The sequence below is a fragment of the Salmo salar genome, chromosome 15 (assembly GCF_965601325.2).
Source record: "Salmo salar chromosome 15, fSalSal1, whole genome shotgun sequence".
NCBI classification, from domain to species: domain Eukaryota; kingdom Metazoa; phylum Chordata; class Actinopteri; order Salmoniformes; family Salmonidae; genus Salmo; species Salmo salar.
Window position 1 is genome coordinate 2421156 of NC_138305.1, and position 26956 is coordinate 2448111.

Sequence of the window (26956 nt, forward strand, 5' to 3'; positions counted from 1 at the left end):
AATAGGGTGCCACTTGGGACTCACACCTGTCATCTATTAAAACCCTTTAGATGCCCTTTAACTCTAAACAGGTGGTTGGGATGGCTGGGTTGAGGGAGGGAGGGAGGGAGGGGTGAGTACACAGTACACACACTCTTCTCTTCCTTGAGAATATCTCAGTCATAGAGAGTGAAAGTTCAAATTAAGGAATTGTTGTTTACGATTCGAGATGTACCAAAAGGTTAAGTGCAGCGTTTTTGTTTTTTCAGTATGGTATGTATGAAACACACACAAACAAAGATAAAACTTGTTATATTCCTTTTCCTAACACTGCATATGTTTCATAGTTTTTTTTTTGGGGGGGGGGTTAACATTTGTAAATCTGTTTAGTAAATCTAGCTCCCCAGTCCCTGGTGTCAATACAGAAGACCAGGTGATTAGTAAATCTAGCTCCTCAGCCCCTGGTGTCAATACAGAAGACCAGGTGATTAGTAAATCTAGCTCCTCAGCCCCTGGTGTCAATACAGAAGACCAGGTGATTAGTAAATCTAGCTCCTCAGCCCCTGGTGTCAATACAGAAGACCAGGTGTTTAGTAAATCTAGCCCCTCAGCCCCTGGTGTCAATACCGAAGACCAGGTGTTTAGTAAATCTAGCCCCTCAGCCCCTGGTGTCAATACAGAAGACCAGGTGTTTAGTAAATCTAGCCCCTCAGCCCCTGGTGTCAATACCGAAGACCAGGTGTTTAGTAAATCTAGCCCCTCAGCCCCTGGTGTCAATACAGAAGACCAGGTGTTTAGTAAATCTAGCTCCTCAGCCCCTGGTGTCAATACAGAAGACCAGGTGTTTAGTAAATCTAGCTCCTCAGCCCCTGGTGTCAATACAGAAGACCAGGTGTTTAGTAAATCTAGCTCCTCAGCCCCTGGTGTCAATACAGAAGACCAGGTGTTTAGTAAATCTAGCTCCTCAGCCCCTGGTGTCAATATAGAAGACCAGGTGATTAGTAAATCTAGCTCCTCAGTCCCTGGTGTCAATACAGAAGACCAGGTGTTTAGTAAATCTAGCTCCTCAGCCCCTGGTGTCAATACAGAAGACCAGGTGATTAGTAAATCTAGCTCCTCAGTCCCTGGTGTCAATACAGAAGACCAGGTGTTTAGTAAATCTAGCTCCTCAGCCCCTGGTGTCAATACAGAAGACCAGGTGTTTAGTAAATCTAGCTCCCCAGTCCCTGGTGTCAATACAGAAGACCAGGTGTTTAGTAAATCTAGCCCCTCAGCCCCCGGTGTCAATACAGAAGACCAGGTGTTTAGTAAATCTAGCTCCTCAGCCCCTGGTGTCATTACAGAAGACCAGGTGTTTAGTAAATCTAGCTCCTCAGCCCCTGGTGTCAATACAGAAGACCAGGTGTTTAGTAAATCTAGCCCCTCAGCCCCTGGTGTCAATACAGAAGACCAGGTGTTTAGTAAATCTAGCTCCTCAGCCCCTGGTGTCAATACAGAAGACCAGGTGTTTAGTAAATCTAGCCCCTCAGCCCCTGGTGTCAATACAGAAGACCAGGTGTTTAGTAAATCTAGCCCCTCAGCCCCTGGTGTCAATACAGAAGACCAGGTGTTTAGTAAATCTAGCTCCTCAGCCCCTGGTGTCAATACAGAAGACCAGGTGATTCAAGGATGTACAGCTCCGAAGGTGAAGAAAGACAGATAAGTTTATTTGTTTTTTCCAGATGTAGCACCTGTTTTTCAGTGAATTTACATGTTACCTTCATATCACCTTTTTCGATTCTGCCTGTCCAATGAAGGAGGAAGCAAGGAGGGGACTGATTTTAAGACAGTAAAAAAATAGCTTTTTGAGGTCGGTTCGGTTTCAGGTCGATTATGAAAAAATAATCAGTAAAAAAAAAAAGTATAATTCGATTTTTGAACATTTTATGCTGTAACACTGAAGGCTGTAACACATAAAACAATTAACAAAAGTCCCATGAATGTAGTGTTTACCCATTACTGCTTATCACTTATTAACTTTCATTTATTCACATTATTTTAATAAAATATTTCAGTTGTTGTGTATATTAAGTTTTTGTTATTTGATGAATATTATTTAATTCAAAGTCATCCTCTCTGCTGCCTATGCTGTCTGCCAAAATCACTACTTTAGTAGTTCTTCAAAGTAAATAAGGCAAACTTTTATGACTGCTGAATACCAACTATCAATCACTTAGATCATGTATTTTCAGGTAGATACCTCGCGAAGCAACTGCTTTCTATCTCTCTCGATCGCGTGTCTTCTGTCTCTTCTCTATTCTGTGTCTGCCTGTGGTCATTGTAGTTATTTACCTCATTTTCTGCGCTAAGCTATGTCAAATATTGGCCTGTTCGAAACTACAACTCCCTACTACATCGCACAGTTGGTGCTTGATCCGATTTATGTCTGGAAACAGTGCATTGAGATCACAGAAAAAAAATCTGAATTAAATGGAATTTAAATATTTGAACCGACGTCGTTCAATTACTTATTTAAAAAAAAGAAAAATAACCAACATTTCAGATAATCACTCAACAAAATGAATCAACATTTTGGGATCCTAAGATGCACTTTATGTATCAATGAAGACAAAGGCCCAGGCACTCACAGCTAGCTCCGAAGGTGAAGATTTCCTCAGGACTGGTGTTGTCAGGGGAGACGACATCTCCCAGGCTGGTCAGGAGGTCATCTAAGGGGTCAGAGTTCATCTGTCCTAGCAGGCCCTGGGTGAGGTTGGTATAGTCTGTGGGGAGCAGCACGGTGAGGGCCATGGCGCCCCCCTCTCGCCCCCGTACCTCCACCCCCACGCCAGAGGAGAACATGACGGTCACGTTCTGGGGTATTGGGGAGTACAGGAACACACCTGGAGGGAGGAGAAACGCAGAAAGCATCTTCAGAAGGAGAGGCTGAATCCTAACTTGAGATACATGCATATAACATCACTCAATGTGGGAGATTTGTGTAGAAGTTTTAGGCTATGTGCTCATTCCTCAAGTAAAGATTAGTTTCCAAATGAACTTGATATCTTTTTGTTGAGATGTAATCTTGGCACCCACTGGTCAGTAACAAGAGACAAGTTGAGATGCACTTTAATTCATATTTTAAAGAATATAAGCACGGCACACAAACAAGATTATATTGATGCCTGATATTCTCTCTTACCATGTAGGTCCATCCATGACTGCTCTGTGAAGGAGAGGACCTGCTGGTTCCTCAACACCTCCAGCTGGTTCTGCTGCTCTGCCTGGCGCACTTCTATGACATCAGAGCTCCTCTCCCTCATAGCCACCGCCGATAGCCTGGTAGCCTTGAATAATGTACCTGAGGGATTATACAAATAACCTCCTCTCAGGTAAAACCTATATAGGTTAAGAGAAATTATTGGCTAAGATGGGCTATTCAACTGGCCGCCCGCGGGCCAGATCCCTATGGTGCCTATGTAGAGTTTGAATGCTACAGAAAATAGTTTGACCCCATTCCTGAAAGCTATGACTCTCAGGAACACCTAGTTGCCTTCCGTTTCCCTCTCTGATGCTCACAAGGACTCGTTAGAAGGGAGCGCAACAAAAAAACAAACACACCTAATGACTGAGGGAAATTAATTAAAATCATAATTCTTTCAGACTGGAATTTGGCATTACCTGATTTGACCCATCTTTATCATATTTCATTTTCATTTTAGTCATTTAGCAGACGCTCTTATCCAGACCGACTTACAGTAGTGAATGCATACATTTCATTTCATACATTATTTGTATTTATTTTTATTTTTTACTGAGATACTTCATTTTCAGTTGATTTTAAAATTACCCAATTACTTTTAAGAAGCTTTTAATAGATAAAAAATGGTGAGCGAGCGTTGCGCCTTTTCCTTTTCAATGATGAGATCATTTTTGGTTGCACCTCAACTCACGTTGGTTTTAGCCACTTCATTTTAGGAAAAGTGTTAAATTGGTGTGTATGAGTTGCTTTTTTTAAATATATAAATATGCTCACTTAAACACTTAAACAAAACATCCTAGATCTGAATGAAATAAATAATCTTATTAAATACTTTTTTCTTTACATAGTTGAATGTGCTGACAACAAAATCACACAAAAATAATCAATGGAAATCCAATTTATCAACCCATGGAGGTCTGGATTTGGAGTCACACTCAAAATTAAAGTGGAAAACCACACTACAGGCTGATCCAACTTTGATGTAATGTCCTTAAAACAAGTCAAAATGAGGCTCAGTAGTGTGTGTGGCCTCCACGTGCCTGTATGACCTCCCTACAACGCCTGGGCATGCTCCTGATGAGGTGGCGGATGGTCTCCTGAGGGATCTCCTCCCAGACCTGGACTAAAGCATCCGCCAACTCCTGGACAGTCTGTGGTGCAACGTGGCGTTGGTGGTTGGAGCGAGACATGATGTCCCAGATGTGCTCAATTGGATTCAGGTCTGGGGAACGGGCGGGCCAGTCCATAGCATCAATGCCTTCCTCTTGCAGGAACTGCTGACACACTCCAGCCACATGAGGTCTAGCATTGTCTTGCATTAGGAGGAACCCAGGGCCAACCGCACCAGCATATGGTCTCACAAGGGGTCTGAGGATCTCATCTCGGTACCTAATGGCAGTCAGGCTACCTCTGGCGAGCACATGGAGGGCTGTGCGGCCCCCCAAAGAAATGCCACCCCACACCATGACTGACCCACCGCCAAACCGGTCATGCTGGAGGATGTTGCAGGCAGCAGAACGTTCTCCACGGCGTCTCCAGACTCTGTCACGTCTGTCACGTGCTCAGTGTGAACCTGCTTTCATCTGTGAAGAGCACAGGGCGCCAGTGGTGAATTTGCCAATCTTGGTGTTCTCTGGCAAATGCCAAACATCCTGCACAGTGTTGGGCTGTAAGCACAACTCCCACCTGTGGACGTCGGGCCCTCATACCACCCTCATGGAGTCTGTTTCTGACCGTTTGAGCAGACACATGCACATTTGTGGCCTGCTGGAGGTCATTTTGCAGGGCTCTGGCAGTGCTTCTCCTGCTCCTCCTTGCACAAAGGCGGAGGTAGCGGTCCTGCTGCTGGGTTGTTGCCCTCCTACAGCCTCCTCCACGTCCCCTGATGTACTGGCCTGTCTCCTGGTAGCGCCTCCATGCTCTGGACACTACGCTGACAGACACAGCAAACTTTCTTGCCACAGCTCGCATTGATTTGCCATCCTGGATGAGCTGCACTACCTGAGCCACGTGTGTGGGTTGTAGACTCCGGCTCATGCTACCACTAGAGTGAAAGCACCGCCAGCATTCAAAAGTGACCAAAACATCAGCCAGGAAGCATAGGAACTGAGAAGTGGTCTGTGGTCCCCACCTGCAGAACCACTCCTTTATTGGGGGAGTCTTGCTAATTACCTATAATTTCCACCTGTTGTCTATTCCATTTGCACAACAGCATGTGACATTTATTGTCAATCAGTGTTGCTTCCTAAGTGGACAGTTTGATTTCACAGAAGTGTGATTGAGTTGGAGTTACATTGTGTTGTTTAAGTGTTCCCTTTATTTTTTTGAGCAGTGTATATATATCTACAGTTTTTCTGAAGAATAATCCTATGTGGAAAATGTTTTTAGATCTGGCCCAGTAAGAATTTAGTTGAACAGCCCTGGGTTAAGGTATCAGTGACAACTTGACACTTGTTTGAATGCTTAATTGAATTTACTGTAGGCCTAAAGTGTGGACACACTTTAACATAAGCTACTGTAGAGGATTCAATTTCATACGCATAGCATAACCACAAATATACACTGAGTAGACAAACATAGACTGACCAGGTGAAAGCCAGGTGAATCCCTTATTGAAAACCAGGTGAATCCCTTATTGATCACGTGTTAAATCCACTTCAATCAGTGTAGATGAAGGGGAGGAGACAGGTTAAAGAAGGATGTTTAAGCCTTGAGACAACAGACATGGATTGTGTATGTGTGCCATTCAGAGGGTGAATGGGCAAGACAACAGATGAAGTGCCTTTGAACGGGGTATGGTTGTACGTCCCAGGCGTACCGGTTTGTGTCAAGAACTGCAACGCTGCTGGGTTTTTCACGCTCAACAGTTTCCTGTGTGTATCAAGAATGGTCCACCACCCAAAGGACATCCAGCCAACTTGACACAACTGTGGGAAGCATTGGAGTCAACACGGACCAGTATCTTTGTAGACACCTTGTAGAGACCATGCCCCGACAAATTTTAGGCTCTGAGGGCAAAAGGGGTGCAACTCAATAATAGGAAGGTGTTCCTAATGTTGTGTACACTCAGTGTATAATATCATCTTAAATTGAAAGCTCTTGGCAACATATACCCATATCCAGACGTTCTATTATTAGCTGAATACCACTGCATCTGGCATCTGGCATCTGGCATCTGGTAATTGTTTTTGTACTTCCGGTTTGGAGCGAGCAGTCGCACCACGCTTCGCTCCACAGGTAATATTACACTTCACTACATTACAACGGCTTGATTTGTTTGATCTGAGCAATTCTTCTTAGCTAGCTACATAGCCGTCTTTGTATCAAAGATAATTGTGTAGTTTAGAGTAACTGAGTAATTATCGTGGCTAGCTATCTTCGTCCTCCTAACGTAGTCAACACTGCTAGCTGCTAGCTAGCTAGTCATCACTGCTAGCTAGCCAACTTCTACCGACTAGCAGCACCGCAGAAACTATTACATTACAACGTAACGACGTAACGACTTGATTAGTGTGGTGTTAGTGTTAGTTAGCCAGCTACGTAGTTGTCTTTGCTGTCTCTGTATCTAAGATAAATGTGTAGTTTGAGTTTGAGTATTATCGAGGTGAGCTAGCCAGCCGCGACGCGGCGCCAGACTTACTCAACACACCTAGTCATCATTAACCCACTGCCAGCTAGCCAACCGTTACCGACTAGCAGCGCTGTAGATACTAATACTTTACAACGGAACGATTTGACTAGTGCAGTGTTACCTAACTAGCTACTTAGTTGTCTTTGTCATAGCTTGATAATTGTTAGCTAGCCAGCCATCGAGGTTAGCTAGCCAGCTATTTCCGTCCCCCGCGACGCCATTTTTCCTAACCCAGCCTACTATCACCGACGAGCAGCATTGTTGAAACTAAATACACTACAAGGAACGTCTTGATTAGTGTTATGTTAGCTAGCTAGCTACAAAGTTGCTTTGTATCATGACAAGGTGTAGTACTGAAACCACCGAGGTTACCTAGCCAGCTACACGTTCAAAGTCAACAACGCAGCCACTGCTAGCTAGCCTACTCCACCAGCCAGCAGTACTGTATCATTTTAGTCAATAAGATTTTTGCAACGTAAGCTTAACTTCCTGAACATTCGAGACGTGTAGTCCACTTGTCATTCCAATCTCATTTGCATTAGCGTAGCCTCTTCTGTAGCTTGTCTACTATGTGTCGGTCTATCCCTGTTCTCTCTCCTCTGCACAGGCCATACAAACGCTTCACACCGCTCCAAACGCTCACTGCCACTCTAACCTGGTGGTCCCAGCGCGCACGACCCACGTGGAGTTCCAGGTCTCCGGCAGCCTCTGGAACTGCCGGTCTGCGGCCAACAAGGCTGAGTTCATCTCAGCCTATGCTACCCTCCAGTCCCTAGACTTCCTGGCGCTGACGGAAACATGGATTACCACAGATAACACTGCTACTCCTACTGCTTTCTCCTCGTCTGACTACGTGTTCTCGCATACCCCTAGAGCATCGAGCCAGCGGGGTGGTGGCACTGGAATCCTCATCTCTCCCAAGTGGACATTCTCTCTTTCTCCCCTGACCCATCTGTCTATCTCCTCATTTGAATTCCATGCTGTCACAGTTACCAGCCCTTTCAAGCTTAACATCCTTATCATTTATCGCCCTCCAGGTTCCCTTGGAGAGTTCATCAATGAGCTTGACGCCTTGATAAGTTCCTTTCCTGAGGATGGCTCACCTCTCACAGTTCTGGGTGACTTTAACCTCCCCACGTCTACCTTCGACTCATTCCTCTCTGCCTCCTTCTTTCCACTCCTCTCCTCTTTCGACCTCACCCTCTCACCTTCCCCCCCTACTCACAAGGCAGGCAATACGCTTGACCTCATCTTTACTACATGCTGTTCTTCCACTAATCTCATCGCAACTCCCCTCCAAGTCTCCGACCACTACCTTGTATCCTTTTCCCTCTCGCTCTCATCCAACACTTCTCACTCTGCCCCTACTCGGATGGTATTGCGCCGTCCCAACCTTCGCTCTCTCTCTCCCGCTACTCTCTCCTCTTCCATCCTATCATCTCTTCCCTCTGCTCAAACCTTCTCCAACCTATCTCCTGAGTCTGCCTCCTCAACCCTCCTCTCCTCCCTCTCAGCATCCTTTGATTTCCTCTGTCCCCTATCCTCCAGGCCGGCTCGGTCCTCCCCTCCTGCTCCGTGGCTCGACGACTCACTGCGAGCTCACAGAACAGGGCTCCGGGCAGCCGAGCGGAAATGGAGGAAAACTCGCCTCCCTGCGGACCTGGCATCCTTTCACTCCCTCCTCTCTACATTTTCCTCTTCTGTCTCTGCTGCTAAAGCCACTTTCTACCACTCTAAACTCCAAGCATCTGCCTCTAACCCTAGGAAGCTCTTTGCTACCTTCTCCTCCCTTCTGAATCCTCCTCCCCCTCCCCCCCCCCCCTCCTCCCTCTCTGCGGATGACTTCGTCAACCATTTTGAAAAGAAGGTTGACGACATCCGATCCTCGTTTGCTAAGTCAAACGACACTGCTGGTCCTGCTCACACTGCCCTACCCTGTGCTTTGACCTCTTTCTCCCCTCTCTCTCCAGATGAAATCTCGCGTCTTGTGACGGCCGGCCGCCCAACAACCTGCCCACTTGACCCTATCCCCTCCTCTCTTCTCCAGACCATTTCCGGAGTCCTCTCCCCTCCCCCTCGCTCATCAACTCATCCTTGACCGCTGGCTACGTCCCTTCCGTCTTCAAGAGAGCGAGAGTTGCACCCCTTCTGAAAAAACCTACACTCGATCCCTCCGATGTCAACAACTACAGACCAGTATCCCTTCTTTCCTTTCTCTCCAAAACTCTTGAACGCACCGTCCTTGGCCAGCTCTCTTGCTATCTCTCTCAGAATGACCTTCTTGATCCTAATCAGTCAGGTTTCAAGACTGGGCATTCAACTGAGACTGCTCTTCTCTGTGTCACGGAGGCTCTCCGCACTGCTAAAGCTAACTCTCTCTCCTCTGCTCTCATCCTTCTAGACCTATCTGCTGCCTTTGATACCGTGAACCATCAGATCCTCCTCTCCACCCTCTCCGAGCTGGGCATCTCCGGCGCCGCCCACGCTTGGATTGCGTCCTACCTGACAGGTCGCTCCTACCAGGTGGCGTGGCGAGAATCTGTCTCCGCACCACGTGCTCTCACCGCTGGTGTCCCCCAGGGCTCTGTTCTTGGCCCACTCCTATTCTCGCTATACACCAAGTCACTTGGCTCTGTCATATCCTCACATGGTCTCTCATATCATTGCTATGCAGATGACACACAATTAATCTTCTCCTTTCCCCCTTCTGACAACCAGATGGCGAATCGCATCTCTGCATGTCTGGCAGACATATCAGTGTGGATGACGGATCACCACCTCAAGCTGAACCTCGGCAAGACGGAGCTGCTCTTCCTCCCGGGGAAGGACTGCCCGTTCCATGATCTCGCCATCACGGTTGACAACTCCCTTGTGTCCTCCTCCCAGAGTGCTAAGAGCCTTGGCGTGACCCTGGACAACACCCTGTCGTTCTCCACCAACATCAAGGCGGTGACCCGATCCTGTAGGTTCATGATCTACAACATTCGCAGAGTACGACCCTGCCTCACACAGGAAGCGGCGCAGGTCCTAATCCAGGCACTTGTCATCTCCCGTCTGGATTATTGCAACTCGCTGCTGGCTGGGCTCCCTGCCTGTGCCATTAAACCCCTACAACTCATCCAGAACGCCGCAGCCCGTCTGGTGTTCAACCTTCCCAAGTTCTCTCACGTCACCCCACTCCTCCGCTCTCTCCACTGGCTTCCAGTCGAAGCTCGCATCCGCTACAAGACCATGGTGCTTGCCTACGGAGCTGTGAGGGGAACGGCACCTCCGTACCTTCAGGCTCTGATCAGGCCCTACACCCAAACAAGGGCACTCCGTTCATCCACCTCTGGCCTGCTCGCCTCCCTACCTCTGAGGAAGCACAGTTCCCGCTCAGCCCAGTCAAAACTGTTCGCTGCTCTGGCACCCCAATGGTGGAACAAGCTCCCTCACGACGCCAGGACAGCGGAGTCAATCACCACCTTCCGGAGACACCTGAAACCCCACCTCTTCAAGGAATACCTGGGATAGGATAAAGTAATCCTTCTAACCCCCCCCTTAAAAGATTTAGATGCACTATTGTAAAGTGGTTGTTCCACTGGATATTATAAGGTGAATGCACCAATTTGTAAGTCGCTCTGGATAAGAGCGTCTGCTAAATGACTTAAATGTAATGTAAATGTAAATCTGAAAAGATAAACAACGTGGTCGACTCCCAACGTATAGAAACTTACATCAGGTGCTGGGTCCTCGTATATAATCCACAGAACTGAAATGGCAGCACGCCGGTAAAAAAACTGACATTCACATATTTTTATTGCCTAAACAAAAGTTTTCGGTATGAGCCCTACCGCTGACATCTGGCAATCTCCACTGATCTGGCTTCAGATCAGTTTCCTAAAGTAATGGGTTTGGAGGAGCTCCTAACCACCGTTCTCCTCATAACAGCTGTTCTAGAGTCAGATTGACCCAGAGAGATTGACAGGGAAAGAACAAGAGAAAACTAGAGGAAATAACATGTCTTTTCACAGCTCCAAAATGTTTTCACTCCCACAAGTATCTCAAGACCAGACCCCTTCGCTCTGTTGTTGTGTAAAACAGTGTGTATGTGCATGTGTGTGTGAACCTGAGCTGTGATGATGCCTCTTGAGAAGAATAGCAATCCAGCATTCTCAAAAGGGGACAAAAAAATGTGTTAAGAAGTAAAAAAGTATTCATTCAATACAATCAAATCGATTAACTATTACAGAATGTTTTGTCTTTCGAGACGAGCCTGAAACCCTGAGCAGCCAAACAAATAGAAGCTGAGACAGAGAGACAGCGAGAGAGAGGCAGAGACAGAGAGGCCGAGACAGCGAGAGAGAGAGGGGTAGAGGCAGAGAAAGACAGACAGGCAGGGAGAGAGAGAGGCAGGCAGAGAGAGACCAGCAGAGACAGACCGGCAGAGGTAGAAGCAGAGAGGCAGAGACATAGAAGTTGAGAGGCAGAGACAGAGAGGTAGAGGTAGAGACAGAGAGGTAGAGACAGAGAGGTAGAGACAGAGAGGTAGAGACAGAGAGGTAGAGACAGACCGGAAGAGACAGACCGGAAGAGACAGAGAGGTAGAGACAGAGAGGTAGAGACAGAGAGGTAGAGACAGAGAGGTAGAGACAGAGAGGTAGAGACAGACCGGAAGAGACAGACCGGAAGAGACAGAGAGGTAGAGACAGAGAGAGAGAGGTTGAGACAGAGAGACAAAGCAGTAGAGGCAGAGAGCTTGAGACAGAGATCTAGAGAGACAGAAAGAGACAGCCTAGAGAGACAGAGAGCTAGAGAGACAGCCTAGAGAGAGGAAGTACACTACAAACAGACAGGCTCGTTTCCAGTGGAGAACAAACTCACCGTTCTCTAGTTTCACCTGCTCTGTCCGGCCCTGAACACTGAGCCCTCTGTCTGGTGAGAGAACCAGGTAGTACTCTCCTTTCCCATTGAAGGTGTACCTTACACCATCAAACGTTAGAAAATGAGGGTCCCCTAGAACTGCACCTAGGAGGGGGAGAAAGAGAAAAATAATAGAAGAATCAGTTTGCTACTTGTTTGTGTTTGTGTTGAAGAGACAACACAGCATAACAAGAGAAGAGAGGCTTAGGGAGAGACCAGACTGCGATAAGTACTCAGTATACAGTAGATGGTTCTGTAACAACCAGAGAGCATTTTATTCTACTGTAAACACCCATGAGTTCCTCACCAGCTGTAGGTGGTGTGTAGCGTCTACAGCCGCTGGAGGGTCTGTGTGTGAAGTACACCTGGCAGTGGTCAGACCACAGACAGCAGTAGTAGAATGTCAGGACGTCGTACATCCAGTGGGAGAGGCTGGGGATCCGAGGGGGGTCTCTGTAGGGAGGGGAGCCCCAGTCGTGGGCCCGATCTGGGGTGCTGCCTCCAATCGAGTCCCCTGTCAGAACCTGGGCCCCCGTGCTGTCATAGCAACACTGCTGTCCTGCTCTGTACACAGGGCTGGGGATGGGAGAAAGTGGCTGTTATTGATACAGTTGGTGTTTTCTACTGATTGTTTGGTATACAAATTGCTGACTTAGGAAAGACCTGTACATATTTTTTTATGACAAAATATAACTTGATGTCAGTAGGTGTCAAATCAATACTTCTTCTGAATTCTCCCAAACTTAAGAGATGAGGTGGCCGTGTCGCCTACCTTGCCTGTACGGCTCGGACACAGTGTACAGAACCAGGGTGGTAGGTACACACACTCCCCTTCTCCATGTCACAGCCGTAGTCAGTCTGAAACACCAGAGACCTTCACTTTTAAAGTGCTAGAAGGATACAGTACCAGAGCCTCTAAAATCTAGCCTGAAGGTGCTCTTTGGTTGAGGTGTTATTGGTCCTCATGAACAAGGAGTTCTTACATGGAACCTGCCGGTGTCTGCGCGGGCCTGGGCCAGGGTACAGGGACAGTCCACCACCTCCTCCAGGAAGTTAGGGAGACTCTTCTCCAGGACGTCCCAGGCCAGGCACCTGTCCAGGGCCCAGGCTGCTGAGTCCTGCCTGAAGGCCTCCTCCAGGTGCCAGGCCAGGGCATGGGCCCCACTCCACACAGCCCTGACGTTCCTGGACAATTACAGGGTTTATACACAGGGACGGTATATCTATGCACAATTCCAGGTATATAGTTAGTGACAGAGGACTCTGTAGTCTGGGCCCTGGTTGTGTACGGTGCCAGGCCAGGGCCCGGGGCCGGGCCCCACTCCACACAGCCCTGACGTTCCTGGACAATCACAGGGTTTATACACAGGGACGGTATATCTATGCACAATTCCAGGTATATAGTTAGTGACAGAAGACTCTGAAGTCTGGGCCCTGGTTGTGTACGGTGCCAGGCCAGGGCCAGGGCCCGGGCCCCACTCCACACAGCCCTGACGTTCCTGGACAATCACAGGGTTTATACACAGGGACGGTATATCTATGCACAATTCCAGGTATATAGTTAGTGACAGAAGACTCTGAAGTCTGGGCCCTGGTTGTGTACGGTGCCAGGCCAGGGCCCGGGCCCGGGCCCCACTCCACACAGCCCTGACGTTCCTGGACAATCACAGGGTTTATACACAGGGACGGTATATCTATGCACAATTCCAGGTATATAGTTAGTGACAGAAGACTCTGAAGTCTGGGCCCTGGTTGTGTACGGTGCCAGGCCAGGGCCCGGGCCCGGGCCCCACTCCACACAGCCCTGACGTTCCTGGACAATCACAGGGTTTATACACAGGGACGGTATATCTATGCACAATTCCAGGTATATAGTTAGTGACAGAAGACTCTGAAGTCTGGGCCCTGGTTGTGTACGGTGCCAGGCCAGGGCCCGGGCCCCAATTCCACACAGCCCTTGTGTTTCTGGACAGGTTCAGAGGCATAGTTAGTATGTTTAAAGGGATACTTCACTAAAGCAGCGGTATTCTCTTCTTTTCTATGGTTGAATATCTTCTTTCTAATGACGTCAGGTTCATTTATCAACTCTTAATATTGAGCAAATTGCACTCATTGGAGATGATTACAGTCACTGGAGTATCTGACAGTATCTGAGTGTCTGGCTTTGAAACAGCACCTGTGAAGTGGCTACCAGTGTAGCAAGTGCCTCTGGCTGCTGGTTAGCTGACTAAACTCAACTCCATGGTGGAGGTTTCTGATCAACTCCACCAACGACAGAGTGGAGCAGAGACCAGGCTTTGTGGAATTCATCAGCTTCGACTACATCGATTCGCCCATGGTAAATATTTCAACAAAATGTACATTATGAAACGTTTACCATGTACCTATGTTTGTCCTCTCTAGCTGCGTGCCAGTAGTGCACATTTTTGCTCTACCCCTGCTTTAACTCATCAAGGATTATGGGATAATTAGTTAAATCGGGTGTGCTTGCTCTGGCTCAGGGCAAAAAAAGATGCTATCGTCTGTAAGTACTCTTCCATGTACAGTTCAGTACAGTACATATTCCATACCTGGCTCCATCTGAGTAGATACTGGAGCTCACTCTGACACTCCCCACCTCCCAGTCAGAGTAGGGCTTCTCGGAAGGCTTGGGGGTGAATCTGAAACTACCGTTGTTGGCTAGGCCTTTACCGAGAGAGTACAGGTAGGTCCATTCTGCCCTCAGGGGGGGCAACTCTTCCTCCCATGTAGTATCAGTAGTAGAGGTATTGACCTCTCTGTACCCCCATAGTTCTATGTTGATGCTGTCCTTGTCTCCAATCAGAGAAGGATTCCATGTCATCCTCAGTGTTCCAGCTGTGTTGGGGGTGCCGTAGTATTGCCACTGTGTTGAATTCACCAGCGTCACTTTAAATGCAGCGTCCATTTTACTTGGGTGGACTGATAGAAAAAGTAGAATAGAGAATGTGTGAGAAAATTCTTAAATTGCAACTGTGTGAGAGTAAATTATACTATGTTGCAACTCTGTAGCTGCAAGAAAAATATTCATCTTTGGAAAGGTTGAAAACTTAACAACTTGCACATGGGAGTAGCAGATAATGTGAAATAACAGAGTTTCAAAGCTCTGGAGTTATTTACATCTTAATGTCTTATCCTGTCTTTAATCTTATCTATATAAAACTTCAGGCAAGTGCAATGAACTTTGATTTACTGTGTACAGTTCATCCTCAATACGGAGTCCATCTTTTTAGACAGCATTTACTAAACATTAACGAGAGTTCTAAAAATCTAACAAAAGCTGTGTATACCTTTACCGTAACTGTAGTGTTGTCAAACGGGAACTCTTACCTGACAGGTATTCTCCAGAACTGTTGAAGTTCCGTCCATCTGTAGAAACGTCAAAGGGAAGCCATCCACTCTGGAACAGTAAGGGGGAGACACAGTAACCTCTTCCTTCTCCATCTGTGTAGCCCACTGTCTCTATCTCACCCCTGAACCTGCAACACAACATGGTTACTGTTAGGATTCATCCCTGAACCTGCAACACAACATGGTTACTGTTAGGATTCACCCCTGAACCTGCAACACAACATGGTTACTGTTAGGATTCATCCCTGAACCTGCAACACAACACCATGGTTACTGTTAGGATTCACCCCTGAACCTGCAACACAACATGGTTACTGTTAGGATTCATCCCTGAACCTGCAACACAACATGGTTACTGTTAGGATTCACCCCTGAACCTGCAACACAACAACATGGTTACTGTTAGGATTCACCCCTGAACCTGCAACACAACAACATGGTTACTGTTAGGATTCACCCCTGAACCTGCAACACAACAACATGGTTACTGTTAGGATTCATCCCTGAACCTGCAACACAACATGGTTACTGTTAGGATTCATCCCTGAACCTGCAACACAACACCATGGTTACTGTTAGGATTCATCCCTGAACCTGCAACACAACATGGTTACTGTTAGGATTCATCCCTGAACCTGCAACACAACATGGTTACTGTTAGGATTCATCCCTGAACCTGCAACACAACAACATGGTTACTGATAGGATTCAACAACATAACAACACATATAGAGCTACAGTAAGGAAAGATGAGGTTACCCCTGATAGAAACTGATTCACAGTAAGGAAGGATGAGGTTGCCCCTGGTAGAAACTGATTTTCAGTAAGGAAGGATGAGGTTGCCCCTGGTAGAAACTGATTTACAGTAAGGAAGGATGAGGTTGCCTCTGGTAGAAACTGATTTACAGTAAGGAAGGATGAGGTTGCCTCTGGTAGAAACTGATTTACAGTAAGGATGAGGTTTCCCCTGGTAGAAACTGATTTAAAGTAAGGTCAGTTTTCACTTCATCCTAATGGTTACAGGTAGGAGTTGGAAAAGATTAGCTGTTTACAGACTAAACTAATTGGTATCTTTCAAGATATTGACGTTATAGGGTCCAACCACAGAGCTGAGTTAAAGATTTAAGATCCCAGGGCTAACCCATGATATATCTCAAATATGTCAATGTGTGTTACAAAGATCACTACAGCTAGACGCTACATAGATGTTTACCTCCCACAATTATCTCAAGACCAGACCGCTCTGTTGTTGTATAAGAGAGAAGGGGTGTGTGTGTGTGTGACCCACACCTACCTGCAGGTGAGCTGCTCTTGCTTGCTTGGATAGAAGGTAGCATTGAGGATAGAGAAGACACTTCCACCCATCATGGTTCCTGAGTAAGGGGAGATCTGGAGACAGTACTGCCTGTAGTCTCCACAGCAGGTCAGAAGGGATACACATGTAGCATGACATGAACACGTCCCCCGTGTTTCACCACACTGTCCATCACATGATTGACCTGAAGAAAGATACACACATGTAGCATGACATGAACACGTCCCCCGTGTTTCACCACACTGTCCATCACATGATTGACCTGAAGAAAGATACACACATGTAGCATGACATGAACACGTCCCCCGTGTTTCACCACACTGTCCATCACATGATTGACCTGAAGAAAGATACACACATGTAGCATGACATGAACACGTCGCCCGTGTTTCACCACACTGTCCATCACATGATTGACCTGAAGATAAATCTTCTTATCTCACTCAAAGTTAACTATTTTGTTTGACAGATAAAAATAAATAAAAAATGTTACATTCAAAACTATGGTAACAATTACAGTAATTGGTATCGTAATCTTTTTAATCTTGGTTAACCCAGAACTAAAACTTTGCGTAATTTGGTCAGCTGTGTGACTTCTTATAAGCAAATGAAATGTATAAAGTACACAGAACTAAAATATAAACGCAACATGTAAAGTGTTTGTCCATTGTTTCATGAGCTGAAATAAAAGATCCCAGAAATGTTTCATATGCACAAAAATCTAATTTCTATAAGACGTGCATAAATGTATTTACATCCCTGTTAGTGAGCATTTCTCATTTGCCCAGATAATCCATCTACCTGACAGGTGTGGCATATCAAGAAGCTGATTAAACAGCCTCATCCTTAAACAGGTGCACCTTGTGCTGGGAACAATAAAATGGCACTCTAAAAGGTGCAGTTTTGTCACACAACAATGCCACAGATGTTTCAAGTTGAGGGAGCGTGCAATTGGATTGTCCCCCAGAGCTGTTACCAGAGAATGTAATGTTAATTTCTCTACCATAAGCCGCCTCCAAAGTCAGTTTAGAGAATTTGGCAGTACGTCTAACCGGCCTCACAACCGCAGACCACATGTATGGCGTCGTATGGGCGAGCGGTTTGCTGATGTCAACGTTGTGAACAGATGATGTCGGTGGGGTTATGGTATGGGCAGGCATAAGCTATGGACAACGAACACAATTGCATTTTATCAATGGCAATTTAAAAGCACAGAAATATTGTGACGAGATCCTGAGGCCCATTTTTTGTTAAGGTATCTGTGATCAACAGATGCATATCTTTATTCCCAGTCAGTGAAATCTATAGATTAGGGCCTAACGAATGTATTTAAATTGACTGATTTCCTCATATGAACTGTAACTCAGTCAAATCTTTGAAATTGTTGCATTTATATTTTTGTTCAGTATATTTTCAGGTAATTATAAATAATGTTTCTGGACTAGTAAATGATATGTTAAAAAATGGATTGTAATGACATACTCAACAGGCTTTATGGTAAATGAACAATCTAAGCAGTTTTCATATGCAAAATAATACAATAGTAAGACAATATCCCTATCTGATACTGTTTAATAAGTAGTTCTGTTATCTCCTGAACATAAATACATGAAGTGCTCTGGTAATGAATCTACTGTTTACATTACATTCACAACACTGTTATTAACCATCCAGATTTGTTGGACTCTGTATTTGCCTTGTTATGAGCTTTTAAACCAGTAATAATGTATCTACTTGACAGAATTAAATGTATTCTTAAACTGTTATTTACATCTTTAACTTGAAAAATAACAACTTACCAGTTATTTCGGAAATGCATACAAGTATAACTGCTAAGAGCAAGATGCTCTGTCTCCACTTGAACCTCATAGTAGACAGCTGTCCTACATTCTTTCCTGTGTTCATTTTTATCAGCACAATGTTATGACGATGTGGCATTGAACAAGTCTGCAGTTGCGGTTGTTGTGAAAGTAACAAAGGTCTTTCTGATAATGAATATTTCGCTCCAGGCATGCGAGTCATGCAGTTATTATTTAACAGAATACGGCTCACACATTTTTACTTCTAGTAGAGAATGTATCGCTCTTCAGGGTAATCTGTTGCTATTTTAGAGAAAAGCATTTTGCAGAAAAAGTAAATAGAAGTCATATTTAAATAGATTAAGTAGCCTTGGAATTACAGTTCGATAACTGTATATCTTTTTCCTGCAACATTACAGCGCTTTCAACAGTCTCGTTCAATAAACTGAAAGGCACATTTTACAGCCCCGTAATCTAGCAGGTCAGCCAGTTGGCTCTCAGTATGTATTAAAATACGTTTTTCAGTCGTTTTCTAGTATTATTTGGTTGGGATTTCGTTACTTGTGTCGCGGAACAGAATGCTACAGCTTCATAACACCGTTTTTATGTGGCTAACCAGCTACTGTAGCTTACAAAAATGTATATTTTGTACACGATTATCGCTTTATTAGTTTGCTTTTTGTTTTTGAAATGGATGAAAAAGAGGAGGTATTGCACGGACTTGAAAAGACTGGACGGTAAAACAGCTCTCATCACTAGTAAAGCCCAAGCGAATCTCAGAAATGAAAATTAGGTTGGTTAGCGAGCTATTCTTCTTTTGTCATTTCATAGCGGTCCGCAAACAATCGTTTAAGTGCATGCCGCCACCTACTGTGCTGGAATGTACGATCAATCAGGATCTTCCCAATTCTGTACTACCATGAAAATAAAATTAAAACCTAATAAATCCCTACTAACTTCTACCACACCCTCCCCCAAAACCCCTTCCCCAACCCCATTAAACTGTATCTATGTCATGCTGTAACTGTATCTATGTCATGCTGTAATTGTATCTATGTCATGCTGTAACACTCCACCCTTAGTATCATCTGTGGGCTTCCGAGTGGCGCAGCGGTCACTCCAGTCCCTGGTTCGAATCCATGCTGTACCACATCCGGCCGTGGTTGGGAGTCCCATAGGGCGGTGCACAATTGGCCCAGCTTCGTCCGGTGTAGGCCGTCATTGTAAATAAGAATTTGTTCTTATTATCCATGAGGGAGTTCTGTTAGACCTTCCTACAGAGAGAGAAGAGACTGGACATACTCATCAATAACGCAGGTGAGAGGGTGGGAGGGAGGGAGGGAGTCTTGTGACCCATTTCCCATTTGCTCGAAGTAAAACAAACTATGCCAGAAACAAGCCATTACATTGGTCCTAGCTGATAGAATCATTACATTTTCGCGGTAGTGAATGAACCCTCCAGCTACCCAAGACATAGACTGTTCTCTCTGCTTCTGCACTGCATGAGGTACCGGAGCAACAAGTCTGACACCAAGAGGCTCCTGAACAGCTTCTATCCCCAAGACATAGACTGCTAAATAGCTAACACAATGGCTACACGGCCTATCTGCATTGGCACTTCTATTTTATTTTTCAACTGACTCTATGTACACACTCACGCTGACACTCACACACACACACACACACACACACACACACACACACACACACACACATACATTCATCAAATACGCTGCTGCTACACTGTTTATCATATATCCTGATGCCTAGTCACCTTACGCCTATACATATTTAACCCTCCCACTCCAGTATCCCTGCACAATGTAAACTGTAAACTGAGCCTGTATATAGCTACTGACCCTGGAACTGAGCCTGTATATAGCTACTGACCCTGGAACTGAGCCTGTATATAGCTACTGACCCTGGAACTGACCCTGGAACTGAGCCTGTATATAGCTACTGACCCTGGAACTGACCCTGGAACTGAGCCTGTATATAGCTACTGACCCTGGAACTGACCCTGGAACTGAGCCTGTATATAGCTACTGACCCTGGAACTGACCCTGGAACTGAGCCTGTATATAGTTACTGACCCTGGAACTGACCCTGTATATAGATACTGACCCTGGAACTGACCCTGTATATAGCTACTGACCTTGGAACGGACTCTGTATGTAGCTACTGACCCTGGAACTGACCCTGTATGTAGCTACTGACCCTGGAACTGACTCTGGAACTGACCCTGGAACTGACCCTGGAACTGACCCTGGAACTGACCCTGTATGTAGCTACTGACCCTGGAACTGACCCTGGAACTGACCCTGGAACTGACCCTGTATGTAGCTACTGACCCTGGAACTGACCCTGGAACTGACCCTGGAACTGACCCTGTATGTAGCTACTGACCCTGGAACTGACCCTGGAACTGACCCTGTATGTAGCTACTGACCCTGGAACTGACCCTGGAACTGACCCTGTATGTAGCTACTGACCCTGGAACTGACCCTGGAACTGACCCTGGAACTGACCCTGGAACTGACCCTGTATGTAGCTACTGACCCTGGAACTGACCCTGGAACTGACCCTGGAACTGACCCTGGAACTGACCCTGTATGTAGCTTACTTTCTCGTATTCTTATTTCTTTTTCTCGTGTGTTTTTGTTCTACCTCACTTTTTGATTGATTTGTTTATACTCCTACTGATATTTATTTCTGCATTGTGGGGAAAGAGCAATAAGGCATTTCACTGTACTTGTGCAGGACAATAAAAAGGTGAAATGTGAAACCCTCAGGCCCTGCTTGTAGGGGTTTTGGCAGTGTGTTTGAGTGCGTTCATGTGGAAGTACAGACTCACTATACTCAGCGTTCTGCAGGCACCGTTCCTCTAATACCCTGTCACAGAACCATCTAACCTCAATGGGATATTAACTCGTATTTTCATCACCCGCTCTCTTCTCCCAGGCATGCCCAGTGTGCCCCGCTCTCTCCACCCAGGCATGCCCAGTGTGCCCCGCTCTCTTCTCCCAGGCATGCCCAGTGTGCCCCGCTCTCTCCACCCAGGCATGCCCAGTGTGCCCCGCTCTCTCCTCCCAGGCATGCCCAGCGTGCCCCACTCTCTCCACCCAGGCATGCCCAGTGTGCCCTGCTCTCTCCACCCATCCATGCCCAGCGTGCCCCGCTCTCTCCTCCCATCCATGCTCAGCGTGCCCCGCTCTCTCCACCCAGGCATGCCCAGCGTGCCCTGCTCTCTCCTCCCATCCATGCCCAGCATGCCCTGCTCTCTCCTCCCAGGCATGCCCAGCGTGCCCTGCTCTCTCCTCCCAGGCATACCCAGTGTGCCCCGCTCTCTCCACCCAGGCATGCCCAGCGTGCCCTGCTCTCTCCACCCAGGCATGCCCAACGTGTCCATGCCCAACGTGCCGGTTGGACGTAATGCCAAATTCTCCAAAATGAGATTGGATGCAGTTTATGGTAGAGAAATTAACATTACATTCTTTGGCAGTAGCTCTGGTGGACATTCCTGCAGTCAGCGTGCCAATTGCACACTCCCTCAACTTGAGACATCTGTGGCATTGTGTTGTGTGGCAAAACTGCACATTTTAGAGTGGCTTTTTATTGTCCCCAGCACAAGATGCACCTGTGTAATGATCATGCTGTCTAATCAGCTTCTTGATATGCTACATCTGTCAGGTGGATGGATTATCTTGGCAAATGAGAAATGCTCACTAACAGGTATGTAAACAAATTTGTGCACAAAATTAGAGAGAAATATGTTGGGGGGTTTTGGGGGATGGGGGGTATGGAAAATATCTGGGATCTTTTACTTCAGCTCATGAAACATGGGATCGCGTTTTATATTTTTGTTCAGAGTAGTTGTGCCTGTTTTTCACATGTGTATCTGCCATCTCATTGGTTCGAATGGTCCCACCTGACCTCAATTGCCTTCGCTCATTGAGGACATGAATTTCCACTGTTAGAGCGGTCTCTTGGCTATCTTGTCAATATAATAGATCATCTTTCGTATAAATTAAAGAAAATGTTGGCACAACTCTCTGTTGTCCAATGAAATGTAAATTGTTTGTTTTACTAAGTCATTAAGAAAAAAACAATCATTCATCTCTTTCCCCTCCCTCCCTCCCACCCTCTCTCCTCCCTCCCTCCCACCCTCTCTCCTCCCTCCCTCCCACCCACCCTCTCTCCTCCCTCCCACCCTCTCTCCTCCCTCCCACTCTATCCCTCCCACTCTCTCCCTCCCACACTCTCCCTCCCTCCCTCTCTCTCCTCCCTCCCTCCCTCCCTCTCTCTCCTCCCTCCCTCCCACACTCTCTCTCTCCCTCCATCTCTCCCTCCATCTCTCTCCTCCCTCCCCCTCTCTCCACCCTCCCTCCCACACTCTCTCCCTCCCTCTCTCTCCTCCCTCCCTCTCTCCTCCCTCTCTCCCTCCCTCCCTCCCTCCCACACTCTCTCTCCCTCCCTCTCTCTCCTCCCTCCCACACTCTCTCTCTCTCTCCTCTATCTCCTCCCTCCCACACTCTCTCTCTCCTCCCTCCCCCTCTCCCTCTCTCTCTCTCCCTTTCTCTCCTCCCTCCCACACTCCCTCCCACACTCTCTCTCCCTCTCCCTCCTCCCTCCCTCTCTCCCTCTCTCTCCTCCCTCCCTCACACACTCTCTCTCTCCCTCCATCTCTCCATCCCTCTCTCTCCTCCCTCCCTCCCTCTCTCTCCTCCCTCCCTCCCACACTCTCTCTCTCCCTCCATCTCTCCCTCCCTCTCTCTCCTCCCTCCCCCTCTCTCCACCCTCCCTCCCACTCTCTCCCTCCCTCTGTCTCCTCCCTCCCTCTCTCCTCCCTCTCTCCCTCCCTCCCTCCCTCCCACACTCTCTCTCCCTCCCTCTCTCTCCTCCCTCCCACACTCTCTCTCTCTCTCCTCTATCTCCTCCCTCCCACACTCTCTCTCTCCTCCCTCCCCCTCTCCCTCTCTCTCTCTCCCTTTCTCTCCTCCCTCCCACACTCCCTCCCACACTCTCTCTCCCTCTCTCTCCTCCCTCCCTCTCTCCCTCTCTCTCCTCCCTCCCTCACACACTCTCTCTCTCCCTCCATCTCTCCATCCCCCTCTCTCCTCCCTCCCTCCCACACTCTCTCCCTCCCTCTCTCCATCTCTCCCTCCCCCTCTCTCCTCCCTCCCTCCCACACTCTCTCCCTCCCTCTCTCTCCTCTCTCCCTCTCTCTCTCCACCCTCCCACACTACCTCCCTCTCTCTCCTCCCTCCCTCTCTCTCCTCTCTCCCTCCCACCCTCTCTCCCTCTCCCCTCCCTCCCTCCCTCCCTCCCTCCCTCCCTCCTCCCTCCCTCCCTCCCTCCCTCCCTCCCTCCCTCCCTCCCTCCCACACTCTCTCCTCCCTCCCTCCCTCTCTCTCCTCTCTCCCTCTCTCTCCTCCCTCCCTCTCTCTCCTCTCTCCCTCCCACCCTCTCTCCCTCTCCTCTCTCTCCCTCTCTCCTCTCTCCCTCCCTCTCTCTCCCTCTCTCAGAGCAGCTGGATCTACTCCTACTCCATCCTGTTTCGTATGCTGATGCCGTGTGAGACGGGCGTTCAGACCATGGTGTACTGCACCGTGTCGGACGAGGCCGCCAAGCACAGCGGGGGATACTTCACTGACTGCCGGCTCGTCAGTGCAGTAGGCCACATACAACAAAATGTTTCAATACTCCAAGAAACAGCTGGTATCCACAGAGAGACAGATCAGAGGGGAGTTTGAGAAGCTTCACCAGTTCCTGAGAGAGGAAGAGGAGGCCAGACTGGCAGCACTGAGGGAGGAAGAGGAGGAGAAGGGGAAGACGATTGCCAGAGAGATGAAGAACATTCAGGACCAGATCTCTTCTCTCACAGAAAGCATCACTGCTGTGAAACAAGAATTCCAGAAACGAGAGGTGTCATTTCTCAAGAGCTACAAACACACCCAGACATTCTCCAGAGCCCAGTACACACTGCCGGATCCACAGCTGGTCTCAGGAGCACTGATAGATGTGGCCAAATACCTGAGCAACCTGCAGTTCAGAGTCTGGGAGAATATGCAGGGGATTGTCAAATACACTCCTGTGATTCTGGACCCCAACACTGCTTCCCGCTGGCTCTCTCTGTCTGATGATCTGACCAGTGTGAGACATTTAGGCAAAAGGCAGCAGCTCCCTGACAACCCAGAGAGGAACACCATTTGCATCACAGGTCTGGGCTCTGAGGGGTTCAGCTCAGGAAAGCTCAGCTGGGAGGTGGAGGTGGAGGACCACCCTCACTGGTATATAGGTGTGGCCAAGGAGTCGATCAAAAGGCAGGAGGAAGTACAATATTTTAACCCAGAGTTTGGACTCTGGTCTTTAAAGCTGAACAGTGGTCAGTATAAAACAGGAATAGGTGGGACCCTCACTCTGAAGAGGAGACCCCAGAGGATCAGAGTACAGCTGGACTATGACAGGGGAGAGGTGTCCTTCTACGATACCAAAGACATGACACACATCTATACTTTCAGAGATACATTTACTGAGAGACTCTACCCATTCTTCTCTAATGGAAAGGTTGGTGATGATGGCAACACTGGTATATAGATCTGCCAATCAATGGTGTCTCTAACAGAAAAGTCATCTCAGTGAGCTGTGTGTGTGTGTGTGTGTGTGTGTGTGTGTGTGTGTGTGTGTGTGTGTGTGTGTGTGTGTGTGTGTGTGTGTGTGTGTGTGTGTGTGTGTGTGTGTGTGTGTGTGTGTGTGTGTGTGATTAGTGCTTTGGTTTCTGATGAATATGAATCACTCTGATAAGGTGACTGTTGATAATAAACAGTCACCTTATATTTGGGGTAATATACTCTCTGTTCTCAGAGAGATTAAACTCATCTATACCCAGAGAATCAGAGTGATGTCGTTAGGTTGTGACTCATCTATACCCAAAGAATCAGAGTGATGTCGTTAGGTTGTGACTCATCTATACCCAGAGAATCAGAGTGATGACTTTATGTTGTGACTCATCTATACCCAGAGAATCAGAGTGATGACTTAGTTGTGACTCAGCTGTATCCAGAGAATCAGAGTGATGTCGTTAGGTTGTGACTCAGCTGTATCCAGAGAATCAGAGTGATGTCGTTAGGTTGTGACTCAGCTGTATCCAGAGAATCAGAGTGATGTTGTTAGGTTGTGACTCATCTATACCCAGAGAATCAGAGTGATGACTTTATGTTGTGACTCATCTATACCCAGAGAATCAGAGTGATGTCGTTAGGTTGTGACTCATCTATACCCAGAGAATCAGAGTGATGTCGTTAGGTTGTGACTCATCTATACCCAGAGAATCAGAGTGATGTCGTTAGGTTGTGACTCATCTATACCCAGAGAATCAGAGTGATGTCGTTAGGTTGTGACTCATCTATACCCAGAGAATCAGAGTGATGTTGTTAGGTTGTGACTCATCTATACCCAGAGAATCAGAGTGATGTCGTTAGGTTGTGACTCATCTATACCCAGAGAATCAGAGTGATGTCGTTAGGTTGTGACTCATCTATACCCAGAGAATCAGAGTGATGTAGTTAGGTTGTGACTCATCTATACCCAGAGAATCAGAGTGATGTTGTTAGGTTGTGACTCATCTATACCCAGAGAATCAGTTATGTCGTTAGGTTGTGACTCATCTATACCCAGAGAATCAGAGTGATGTCGTTAGGTTGTGACTCATCTATACCCAGAGAATCAGAGTGATGTTGTTAGGTTGTGACTCATCTATACCCAGAGAATCAGAGTGATGTCGTTAGGTTGTGACTCATCTATACCCAGAGAATCAGAGTGATGACTTTATGTTGTGACTCATCTATACCCAGAGAATCAGAGTGATGACTTTATGTTGTGACTCATCTATACCCAGAGAATCAGAGTGATGTCGTTAGGTTGTGACTCATCTATACCCAGAGAATCAGAGTGATGTTGTTAGGTTGTGACTCATCTATACCCAGAGAATCAGAGTGATGTCGTTAGGTTGTGACTCAGCTGTATCCAGAGAATCAGAGTGATGTTGTTAGGTTGTGACTCAGCTGTATCCAGAGAATCAGAGTGATGTTGTTAGGTTGTGACTCATCTATACCCAGAGAATCAGAGTGATGACTTTATGTTGTGACTCATCTATACCCAGAGAATCAGGGTGATGTTGTTAGGTTGTGACTCATCTATACCCAGAGAGTCAGAGTGATGTTGTTAGGTTGTGACTCATCTATACCCAGAGAATCAGAGTGATGACTTTATGTTGTGACTCATCTATACCCAGAGAGTCAGAGTGATGTCATTAGGTTGTGACTCAGCTGTATCCAGAGAATCAGAGTGATGTTGTTAGGTTGTGACTCATCTATACCCAGAGAATCAGAGTGATGTCGTTAGGTTGTGACTCAGCTGTATCCAGAGAATCAGAGAGATGTTGTTAGGTTGTGACTCAGCTGTATCCAGAGAATCATAGTGATGTTGTTAGGTTGTGACTCATCTATACCCGGAGAATCAGAGTGATGTCGTTAGGTTGTGACTCAGCTGTATCCAGAGAATCAGAGTGATGTTGTTAGGTTGTGACTCAGCTGTATCCAGAGAATCAGAGTGATGTTGTTAGGTTGTGACTCAGCTGTATCCAGAGAGTCAGAGTGATGTCGTTAGGTTGTGACTCATCTATACCCAGAGAATCAGAGTGATGACTGTTAGGTTGTGAC

General features: G+C 46.9%; 2 protein-coding genes across 2 annotated transcripts in view; one reads left to right on the top strand and one right to left on the bottom strand.

Moving 5' to 3' along the window:
- Positions 1-18445, bottom strand: part of LOC106570803 (sushi domain-containing protein 2) — a 38906-nt gene extending 20461 nt beyond the window's left edge. Inside the window, exons 1-10 of the mRNA XM_014143341.3 lie at positions 18237-18445; positions 16417-16621; positions 15102-15250; positions 14324-14693; positions 12737-12938; positions 12526-12611; positions 12061-12329; positions 11715-11858; positions 3161-3319; positions 2607-2861 (exon numbers count right to left, since the gene is read on the bottom strand). Coding sequence (XP_013998816.2) covers positions 2607-2861; positions 3161-3319; positions 11715-11858; positions 12061-12329; positions 12526-12611; positions 12737-12938; positions 14324-14693; positions 15102-15250; positions 16417-16621; positions 18237-18375 — 1978 coding nt within the window. The 5' untranslated portion in view covers positions 18376-18445. The remainder of the gene's footprint in view (positions 1-2606; positions 2862-3160; positions 3320-11714; positions 11859-12060; positions 12330-12525; positions 12612-12736; positions 12939-14323; positions 14694-15101; positions 15251-16416; positions 16622-18236) is intronic.
- Positions 18446-23708: 5263 nt separating this feature from the next.
- On the top strand, positions 23709-26956 carry LOC106570804 (zinc-binding protein A33-like). Its single transcript, XM_045695235.2, has one exon. The coding sequence runs from the start codon at positions 23928-23930 to the stop codon at positions 24831-24833; it is 906 nt and encodes a 301-aa protein (XP_045551191.2). The 5' UTR covers positions 23709-23927; the 3' UTR covers positions 24834-26956.

Coding starts and splice junctions, on each gene's coding strand:
- LOC106570804 (XM_045695235.2), top strand. CDS start 23,928: ATGTTTCAATACTCCAAGAAACAGCTGGTATCCACAGAGAGACAGATC.